Source organism: Nicotiana tabacum, chromosome 4 (genome assembly GCF_000715075.1).
Source record: "Nicotiana tabacum cultivar K326 chromosome 4, ASM71507v2, whole genome shotgun sequence".
NCBI classification, from domain to species: Eukaryota; Viridiplantae; Streptophyta; class Magnoliopsida; order Solanales; family Solanaceae; genus Nicotiana; species Nicotiana tabacum.
Genome location: NC_134083.1, coordinates 48113819 through 48125053, shown reverse-complemented (window position 1 = coordinate 48125053; position 11235 = coordinate 48113819). Strand labels below are relative to the sequence as shown.

The 11235-nt window shown below is 35.7% G+C and overlaps 1 protein-coding gene across 5 annotated transcripts; it reads right to left on the bottom strand.

Moving 5' to 3' along the window:
* Window positions 1-751: 751 nt before the first annotated feature.
* Window positions 752-11017, bottom strand: LOC107779649 (plastid division protein CDP1, chloroplastic). Of its 5 annotated transcripts, none has more exons than XR_001646657.2 (13): window positions 10371-11017; window positions 8393-8506; window positions 8178-8315; window positions 7729-7833; window positions 7506-7628; window positions 6710-7078; window positions 6444-6539; window positions 6243-6359; window positions 5644-5709; window positions 4782-5567; window positions 4127-4317; window positions 1397-1574; window positions 752-1222 (listed from the first exon to the last, which is right to left on the bottom strand). XR_001646657.2 is itself a non-coding variant. In XM_016600106.2 (12 exons), the coding sequence occupies exons 1-12, from the start codon at window positions 10677-10679 to the stop codon at window positions 1490-1492; spliced, it is 2499 nt and encodes an 832-aa protein (XP_016455592.1). In that variant the 5' UTR covers window positions 10680-11017; the 3' UTR covers window positions 1124-1489. The 5 variants fall into 5 exon arrangements, 2 of the variants coding, with proteins under 2 accessions (XP_016455592.1, XP_016455593.1); XR_001646656.2 differs by having other exon boundaries at window positions 752-1008; XR_012708657.1 differs by having other exon boundaries at window positions 752-1008; window positions 4782-5564; window positions 10371-10999.
* Between the last annotated feature and the right edge of the window lie 218 nt (window positions 11018-11235).

The window sequence follows — 11235 nt, the reverse complement described above, 5'->3', positions numbered from 1 at the left end:
CGAACCCGCATCGGACACTCTTGCTTCGCCCCTTATTTTCGCATAGCACAACATCAGACCAAAAAGTTTGAATTTGGAAACCTCAGGCTCACGATTTTTAACTGTACACATCTAAGGAAGCTAAATTTTAAAAACATGGTAAATTTTGAACATTCTTTAAATGGGGGTCCTAAAAATGACAATTTGTGCACTCCAACCGTAGAAATTTGTCATCTGTAGACTGCAGCACCAAATTTCCAAACTCCAACTAGTAGTATATGAGGCGGTGTGGTGGGTTTGTCCAATATTCTTGTTGCAGGTAGTGTATGCCCAACTGGTCTTAAATCTTTTTTGATAATTCAAATTCATTACATTGCGTACTACACCAAAGGCACCTTCTTCACAAAGGCTTATTAATGTATCTCATACTCGGACGCACTAGAACTTTGTATGTAGATGTCTAATGTAAGGGCATGAACGGACATGGAAAAATGACATTGTATAACCACTCTAAAAACAATAGCTGAAAAAATGCATATTATATATACAAAAATTATACAAATTTTATACACTTTTCCAGCTACCAAATGTAAATAGCTTCTGTCGGGGACTAAAAGTGAAAAAAGCCCAAGGAACTTCAAAACTCAATGATGGACCAATGTTCTGATCGGAGCAGTAATAATCATTTTCACCTATACTGAAATAGTAGAACAGAAGTATCCAACGTAGTATCTCCAATTAAAAGAAAAAACTTCAAATAAAAACCGAAGTAATAAAGTAATGGAGTATTTTGTTCTATTTTTTGTCATTACAATTTACAAGTGTGAAATGCTGAATGTGCTTTATGAACATGCAAATTGTGTTAGACATGTATCCAAAGATTTTCTTTCCAGAAGTACTTTCTACACTGTAATTTCGGAGGTCATCACACAACTTCTGCAGATTAGGGACCAGACGATTGGCTTTTGACAAAGAGAACTACCTCATCTTTTCCCGTCTTTGAAGTCAAGGCGGGATAGTCAGGAAAGTCTGCCAGAAAATACTGGAGCAGTGTAATTTATAACAATTCCAAAAGTTCAACAACAGATAAAGTAGAAACGAACAAGCTGATGTTTGCTCAAATTCTCTTAACAAGTACATACACCGTAACACAATCAAAATGGGCATGGATACTGCCAACAAATTTCATCGGACCACTTTAAGAACAGATTTTGCACTCATAGTCTAATTACCTGGCCACTGCCTACAATAGATTAGCCACTCCCTTCAGCAATTAAACAATATTAGACGAAAACAAAAAACTAAAAAAGAATACAGCTACTAATGCTGCCAGAAATTGCCTGTCAAAATTGACAAGGATAAAATAAAAGGGCATTATTTTAAAGAAGAAGGTAAATGAAACAGAACAAAGCACTACCTCCTTGAACTGCAGTCAATGTCAGCTAGAAAATCTCATATACAGGTAACTGTGGTTTATATACTGAGAGTTCTACTCTCACTATGCTAGAAGTCATGACTCTGTTAGAATATCTCCTTCACTAAACCTCCAAGAACCATCATCTTGCCTCTTCAGAACATAACGAATCTTGTAAGTGCTGCAAGATGATCACCAAGGAACTTTTAGTTGTTTTATATGAAAACAAACACAGCTCTGTTGTGGGACTAGAAGGAGATTGGAACTCTTAATTCATGGAGAAATAATTTGAGGAGATGCTGTCAAATAACCCGCTAGAAGATGCTATAGTAGAAGTGCTACATCTAACATGCAACTGAAGTGATCAACAAATCCTCAAGTTAGTGATCAGATTTGCATGGAAAGTTGAATGCCCAATCTCACACTCCATAAAGCGCTCGATAAATTATATGTGAAAAGAAAAAATCAATTAAGCACCTGAAACATTTAGATAATACTTACACAATATGTGGTTTATTTCTTTAGTGATATTATAATGTGTTGCTCTAAAAGTATGATCAATTATCTCAACTGAGACACGTGTAATGCAATTTCAGACTTCAAATTACAACTTAACACCAAGTTAGTCCTTGTCTTCTTTCACTAGACATGCTTAACCTTCAACTCCTTAGAGATGAGCCAAACTAGTCCTTAGACTAACAGAACAACCACATGGAATAGAAATCTAAAACCTCAATGCTTCCCGCAACCTTGACTGAAATTGACCCCTGTCCACATCCTACGTCAGTACCATCTTGTCATTATTTAATTTTAACTAGTCTTAGAGTGTGCGCTTTGCGCGCGTACCTTGTCTCAATAAGTATTAAATTTTTTTAAAAAGTCATATAAATATTATTTTAAGAATTATGTTTGAAACTTTGAGTTATATAATAAAGTTAAAAGAAGAAAGCGTAAAATCATGAAAATGATGATTAATGTCAATCCTATTTAATTAACTCAATAAAGAAAGAAGCTCTACCCCATGGAAGTCCTTAAAATCTTAAATGTTTGTTCTACTAAAAATAAATTATTAATTATAATTACGATTTTTATTTAACATGAACGTCACTTATGAAGGATAAAAGTTGATCAACATTTCATGTTAATATTTAATATTTTTATGATATATTGTGTCAATATATATAGATAGATTAGACTCGTCTATCGAAAAGTTTTTAGTGCGAACATTAATCCTTAAATCACATTCCATCAAATTTTGGTGAAATTTAATTAGCTGGATTCAAAATTTTAAATATTACATAAAATTTTAAATGTTAATATAATTTATTAACATAGAATTATTTGTTGAGGGAATAGTTTGTTTTTTTGAATATGTCGACCAACTTCAACATTGTGACAACTAACTTCATATAAATTACTCTACAAAGTTTTAGATTGTAAGGTACCTTAAATATTTTATTTTTAGTTAGGTTTATTTCCAAAACTTTATATTTACCTTATACTTTCAGATTATTTATTTTCAAAATTAACATATAAAACATAACTATGTAGGTAATTTTCAAAATTAATTCTTCGAAACTACACTAATTGATACTTCCAAATCTAAAATCCTCGTTGTTTTCAATCAATACTTTTTTTTGGCTTTGTTTGTACTTTTAAACTTTATAAATGTTATGTCTACCTAACGTGAGAGGGTTCATATTTTTGGAGTTAAAGAATAGTTATTTTATCCAATTCAAATAAGGAATGTATTTATAAATATCTTAAAATTTATTTGATTTTAAATTCCTAAATATTAGGAATTTATACGTAGTTCAAATAAGGAAAGACTTAATAGTTAAAATTTTATTTATTTTAAAATCCTAAATATTAGGGAATAGTTAAATGACGATATTGTCTAGTGTAAAATTACTTTTTAAAGGGTAAAAAAGGCAAACGATATTTCGCTAAGGGCCTTCGTGCTTTTAATATATTAAAGATGAAGTAAGGTTGTCACTAATTCTTCTAAAGCCCCCCCGTCCACTCACCACCACCATACGCACAATGAACAAACTTTGGGCATCAGAATTTAAGTTGAACAGAACATTAACAGCTCGACCAGCATTATTTATCCCCAGCCCCCTTCATTGCTATTATGCACATACTTCCTCAAACATTGCACCCTACCCACCAACTCTCCCCCATATCTTACAGCTTGCACCAACTTCTCAAATTAACCACCTCCTCTAGGAAAATATCCTGTGTGCCACCAAGTGAGAGGATGACAACGCAAGGATTTGTGAAGGGTATGGGTTACACGGATATGAGAGTATAAGCGAAAAAGAGCAACATAAGGCTGGAAGAATAAAGAGTTAAATGTTGAGCACAAACAAACTAAAATCAGAATTTTCCAAGATCTTAGGGACAGTAAATGAATAATCTCACTTGTTTAATCATGTCTCAGTTGTCAAAAGAACATCTTTTTTCCTGGCACTCAAAAAAGTCAAGTCTCTAATTAGAGACTCAGAATATCTAGTGGACATAAAGATAATAAGAACATTAGGCACCTAACGTATTCACTTCTCGGTCTTCCCTTTTTCCTTTTCTTTTGGGTTTCGTCCTTTTTTTTGGGGGGTGATGGGGGGTGGGATGGGTCGGGAGTGTATGAGCAGGCGTGTCATATCAGAATCCAAAAAGAAAGAAAACATAGTCAAAACGATGTACTCAAGCAATTTTTCAACAATATCTAATTACCTGTAATAATTTGGGTTCTTAAGCTGTGATTCATCCACAAGTTCAGCTGCTTCCTCCAGGACAGCCTCTATTTCTGCCATCTCCTGACCAGTCCCATCAGTCAAAATCTCTGCTCGTAAAACTGACAGTTGAAGCAAAACAAATCTCCAGAAACACGACGTAGTTTTTGCCGCTTCAGACAAGCCTTGCCACTGTTAATACAAATAGAAAGAACAGAAATCAGCAGTAGGCACTTGAGTGGGGAAAAGCATTGGTTTAAGTTTTTGGCGTTCTGTGGAATCAATGAGGTCCAACCTTGCTCCAGAATCACAACATATTAAAGAGGACTTACTTCACTAGTTCATCGTAACAACTTTGTAGATGCATAAATTAAACTGTTCACTGAATTTCACATACCAGTTTTAACCAGTTTAGCCCAGCTATCTCAATATGAGCTGAGCTGATAAGAGAATCTTGTTTGACAATCTGAAAATTAATGTTTTAATTTTTTTAAGGTCCAATCTTTGGCATAGCGCCATAACGTAAAAGTGAACATGTACTCTTTATCGCATGCAAATGGTTACACATATATGTTAGGGAAATAATTGATGACGAACACCACAATTTCTAGGAATATCAACAGGCACATCACGTGTTAATAACCAATGCAGCTAACCTGAACAAGCATTGGTTCATCAAGAACATCAAAGAGACCATCAATATTATGGTCAGGTCCTAGTGCTTCTGCCTTAATGGTTTGCCATTTCTTAACAAGGGTCTCAGCTTCTTCTATAGGCATTGGCGTCTTGTAAGCTGCTGTTGTGGAAGGTGATAAACCAGCAGCATCGAAAGAATTTTGCAGACCAGAAGCTTGTGGGTGCCGCCCTATCTGCCTTATGAACTTTGGAAACATCTTCCTCAACTTACCAATGATGCCACTTCTCTTATTACTTGCACGCCTATAACTAGGATCTTGAGGAAAATCCATTGTCCAGGAATGGGAGCTTGTCATCCTCGGTGAGTTTGGCCACCACGCAGATCCATTTTTCATTCTCCACAACTGTGTGTTCATTAGCCTGAGGGAAACAAATATGACGCATCCAACTGACACCACAAATATTATCTTCTCAACTATGCCATTCAGGCCCAACCAAATTTCCCAAACCTTACGTCCAGCACCCAAATTTCTTTTCAGCTGAACAGATGGCATCCCAGCAGCATTACCCACATTGACCTTGTCCACGGTTAAATGAGCTTGTAAATTATGTGGAGCTAACTGCTGTACAGCTGACCCGAGATGTCGTGAAGTATCACCATATGAAAGTGGTTCATCTAAAGCTCTCTGGTCCCGTGGAATAGCAGGTGCAATTGTTCTATGACTAATATGAGATGTGGTATGCAAACCTCTTCTGTTTTCGCTGCTCGCAAAAGGTCGTTTTTCACCGCGAAAGAAATTTACCTGCTGCAAAGCTTTAGGGTTAGTTTAGCTCTCTGCAATAAGGTACTTTTCTGATCAAATTTTTCATAACAAGACTCACTAGTGACGGAGAACAATCCCGCGTATCCGGGAACAAGCCAAGCACAGCATCCTTCACCCAGGTTTCCTGGAAATCCACAAGTTGTTCTGATGAGAAACTTTTGACTTCAGCTCAACTCAACAAAAGCATTATTCCCAGTTAGAAATGTCATCCTTAGATAAAAGAATGAGGATTAAGCTTTCAAGGACTAGCAGAAGAAAGAACAATAAAGAAAGGGATCAAAATAGGTAAAAGAATATATAAATATATATAACACCCAGAGTTTCACCAAAATTTAGAAATAGATCAAATCAAGGTCAAATGAAAGATGATCCATTTAACATGACTTGCACTTAATCAGTAGCTGTTGTTAGGATATCCTAGGTTCGTTTACATAAAGGTGGACTCTGCGAAATAGCAACAAAATGTGGACAACAACTCAGCAAATATAAATTGGTGCTAAGGAGTTAGGGGCTTGGATAACTGCATTACATTCTAAAAGAGAAAGAAGTTATGAGACACCGAGAAAGATAAAATGAAATTTGCAGAAGCAAACACCAGCCTTTATGAACCACATACAGCTTCAGAGTCTGATTAATAGCATGTAAAGCATTACATACCAGCGATTTTGATACAGTAGAAGCATCTTTTTCTTTGACTGATGCTAATTTACGTGAAACTGGATCTGAATTCAGCTCAAGCTGACGAAGCTTTTCAGTTGCTGCAGCCTCATCACCCTGTATTAACAGAATTTACTTAATCAATAAACAATCAACAGAGAGGATATACATAGCCAATGAAAAAGGAAATTACAGATTTACCTGCCCAAGAAGGAACAACAAGAAGGCTTCCTCAAATTTCAAATCAACTCCTTCTGAAGCAATCAAACACTCACAAATTATTTTGGATTTGTTAATCTGCAATAACCAATTGAAATTTTTTGTCAACATGTAACTGCATTCGGCGTCCTAACATTTCCAGGTAAAGTTGATGAGATTCAACCTTAAATTTTAACGAAGTGAAAGTACTTTATAGCACTCAGGAAGTGAAAATCAAAGCACAAAAAACAGACCAACATCGTAATTACCAGGTCAATCTGCTTGCTGGAAAATCCTAGTGCAATATGAGCTAATAAAACCATGTAGAAACAGTTGAAATCAATTACAACTCTTTGGTTTTGTGACTCAATGGACTTTTTGTTCTTCCTTGTGAGAGCTAAATTGTGCCATTGAAGGAGTTCAACAATCTCCGAAGCCATCAGCTTGTTGAGTGCTTGATTCAAGAAGCATTGCCAATCCTGAACTTGGCAGGAAGCTTCTACATCAAGGCCCTGTCTGAGCAATTCGCGTAATGCTGCAATGGCCCCTAACCTCCGTTCCGCATTTTCAGGTGTACGTGGCATGCCTAATAACTCCAAGGTACAGGCAGGGGCAAGTTCTTCCAAAGATTCTTCTATCTAAGGGAAAGGTTAAACATATATTAATTAGAAGCAAGAAATAATAAATCACAAAGTATTTGCACTAAATGTTGCAGAGACTAAAACCAGTTAAAAATCTCCAATTATAGCCATAACATCTTAGCTACTCACTTATATAGAGAAGAACAATCCAGATCTAACTCATGCTAAAATTTTAAGTTCTTTCTGTTTTTAGACTATTACAATCACTTTCAGAATGATCATAAGGTAATGAATGTATCCGTGAGGAGATGGATGCAGTATAACTGATACAAACTTACATAGCACAGTGGTTTCTCATCTCGTTCGACTTCTAAACTACGCCACTTACATGTAAAATGACAAATGAGATGAAAAATAAACATAATTTATAGCCTTCGCAAAATAAACTCTTGATATAAGACAATAGAACTAAAACGAGACTAACCTGAGATAACAATGTCATCTTCCCTAGAGAAACTTTGCTCCTTAGAAGACACTGGGCACGAGCAAGAGCTTCAAACCCTTGTGAAATTTTGTTCTTCTCAAATCCAACTTTTGCAATGGCACACTTCAAGAAAGGACATATAATAAGAAACCCAAGCATAACAAAACTGCCAAGTAAAAGGAAGCACAGAGTTATGACGACGTATTTTCTCTATTTGCCTAACCTCAGCAAGTGCCATGGACAAAAGTATATCATGAACATAAGGCTTAGAGTCTGGATGTTGAAGAGCTTTTTGCCCAATATTTAGCACAAGCTTCTCTTCCCCGACCTGAATGAATATTGTTAATATGTTTAATAATAATTTTGCACCAAACTTGCAAAGAAAGTAAGCTGCTAGTTCAATCTACGAAAGTATTATAAATCTGATAGAGCAGGGTATGATGTAGTATGCACACTGAGAAAAAGCTAAACAGAAAAGAAAAGGGAAAGGCACTGGTTCATGGATACAATTTTTTTTTTTTTTTTTGGGATAAAGTTCATGGTTACAAACCTAATTTGGTTGGTAACTTCATCTGCCCTGCTCAGTTCTTATATGTCTTAATAATACATTACCTAATGATTCTATTTACTTTGCAACTTTTCCAAGAAATGCAATAACATATTGTATACTACCTCTTGAAGAAGACAAAGAGCGCTAGGTAACCAAGCCCATGATATTCTAAGAGAAGACCTTGGTGGAACCTTTTCTTTTATACTTCCAGCATATTCTGGCTCAAACAACAGCTTATCCCTTACATCCACTAAAAGATTCTGAAAACAAGTAGCCAAGCATGAGAATAAAGACAAGCTTTAGAAGATAGTAGAATATGTCGAGTTTCGGCTACTACCTGGCGGGAAACAACAGCATCCATGGTATAACCATCTTCGATCTCAGCATTCTTCAGATGCATTACCGCCTTGACAATTTCATCCTTCTCAGCTCGATCTGAGATACCGAGGATCTGCAAATTTACCAGATACGTCGGATCATTTCTTGGGGGTGGGGGGAACTCACTTCCTCCCCTTACCTCCCGCTTTAGTAGTTAGTACCACTTTCTCTCCCAAATCAACTTTGCTAGACTTAGAACACAACAAGATATTCCCACTTGAAAGCACTTACCCAGTAAAGAATGGCAAGGAAAAAGGAAATAGGTTATCTTTATTTAAAATGAATCACCAAGAAGGTACAAAAAGGACCCATGCTCCTTTCACTAACACAAGGAGTTTTTTTTTTCAACCACAAGGAGTTCATGAAGTCACAGAATGTCCATATCATTTACATAATTCATCTTATATTTGTATTGAGTACAGCCTCGATTTTTTCCTTCACAAGACTTTGAAATCTTTCAAAGCACTGTTCTTGCCTGCATATTTATGGGAGGTATGGAATGGGAATAGCTAATAGTAAAACACTCTTGCTCTATCCGGTTATTCTTGTCTATGCTGACTCTGCAATAGCCAAACTAGACTTTGGTCAAACCCCTTCTTCAATACATTTATGCAGTATTTGGATATTATAAGCAACTAAGGGCTACAAGGCCACTGGGTTTAAAATGTTAAACAAAAGCAAATTACATCACTATTTCTAACTCATAATTAGAATTCAGAATGAAAAGCTTGGGTTCACCAATATTAGTGATACAAGGAAAGTAAAGTGGTTTGAAGTTAACTACTAAAGAATGTGGAACACAACTTCCTGACGGGCAAGTTGAAGCCATGGCTTGACCTCTACTCAAGACAAATTAGCTTCTGAATATCTCATACTTGTCCTATACTAATACACAAATCCTTAAGTAAACAAAAGATACTCCTAACAATCACCTAACCTACTTTATCTAAAACAATTACCGGACATGTATAAAAGTATCAACAACTTCTAAACCTTAAACCCCACTAATTTGTATCACTTACATGGATCATTTACTTAGATTATCTTTCGTTCTTTGCTAAGTCCATACAGAATTTGAGAAATTATCTTTACATTGAGACAACTTTACCTCCACCAAATTTTAGGCTTATATGCTCCTCTTTAGATACCATCAACCATCATATTGTCAACCTACGAACCGGTGCATTTTGGAGGTCTATATAAGGTATGACCAGATAATCTCAAGCGATCTTGTCTTATTTTATTCTCTATGTATGTAACTTGCATCTTCCTATGGATACATTCATTTCAAAGCTTGTCTAACTTTGTATGACACCACGTGCATCTTAACAATCGTATTTCTACCACACTAATCTTGTGAATATGTTGGACCCTAGAGGACCAAGATTCATTCTCATATAACATTGTTGAGTGTGCGACCATCCTACAGTACTGACCATCACATTGCTAGGTATCTTCCAATCGCATAGCAATACTTAATTTCAGCCATCCTATTTTAGTTTATGTAATCAAGTTGCGAGACAACTCATTCGAATTTGCACTCAAGTATTCACCAAGCAACTTGCCAAATGTGAATAGAAAAAATTCAAGACATTGTTTTTTTATACAAACACAGGTTTATATATTGTGCTCTACTCCATCAATGAGATATCCATATTGTTTCTCTGAGATGGAAGTAATTGAACATTATCTAGTTTGCACCTGGTATCTCCTGTCAATTAGTATTTATATGACACATATGAAGTATAGCTTCCATTTGTTCCTAACTATGCAATTTGCCTAGTATCTCGGCTTATGCTTTTTTCTTCGGGACTCTTGAATACGATACGAGTGGAGCACATTAATTCATCACAATATCATTTAATAGCATATAAAAAAAAAATGAAGCAGACAAGTCAAAGTCATTTTGCTATAAATAAAGCAACTAAAGGAGGCACCTGGTAACAAGTGACTGGGATTTCGATTGACGGAGCTGTTGGAGTCTGAGCATTAGCATTACTCCTGTCCACCGGGCTGTTTTCCAGAATGCGAGTATCAATGGCATACAATTTCCACCGACGAATAACTCTCTTCCTGGAACCGTACCGGCTAACCGTAACCCTAGCTCTGAATTTCCCCCATTTCTTATCGCTTTTGCTTCTGATTGGCACATCTACAGCAGCATTGTACAAACACACTTTGTCTAGGTCATTCTCAATGTAGCAAAAGTGAAGTGCACTTGGCACTTGATGAAATACTGCCGTCATATATACTATATATTGTTCTGTTCAATTCTTGCTCATCGGTAAAATCAACACTATAACAACTTCGACATTTTCACTTAGATACATTACAGTGAATGTTTTCTTTGTTCTGCAGTTCAGCTTGCTGAGATGCAAATTGAGTTATATACCTTGCAGTATTTGGAATAAAGGAATCTCTCGAATACCGTTGCTTTAGTGCTTTTTCCCTTTTTGTGATTAACGCGTGAAGATTTGGTATAAGAAGATGAAAAGGGAAAATAAATTATTAATGGAAAAAACTTCTGACACTGGTGTTTATCTGATTCCAAGTTTGGAACCATCTTAAAAAAATTGGCCCAATTGGAAAGGGAGAATGGCACAAATTGGATTCTTTGGTATCATTATTAATTTTTTTATCCGGTAAAAAAAGTCTTTAAAAAGTCATAATTTTGGAAAAAAAAAAGTAGTCTTGCAAATTGCAATAGCCAGAATTTATGTTGATCACTAGGATTTATATATTGCAATTGCAAAAAAAATTCATAGAGTGATTATCAAAATTTGTAAAAGTTTGGCAATCGTC

Excerpts from the sequence above, each read along its gene's own strand:
- LOC107779649 (XM_016600106.2), bottom strand. The coding sequence starts at position 10,679 with ATGACGGCAGTATTTCATCAAGTGCCAAGTGCACTTCACTTTTGCTAC. Across the intron at positions 8,507-10,370 it reads TCCCAGTCACTTGTTACCAG|ATCCTCGGTATCTCAGATCG; the intron begins GTGCCTCCTTTA and ends GTAAATTTGCAG. Across the intron at positions 5,710-6,242 it reads CTACTGTATCAAAATCGCTG|GAAACCTGGGTGAAGGATGC; the intron begins GTATGTAATGCT and ends GTGGATTTCCAG.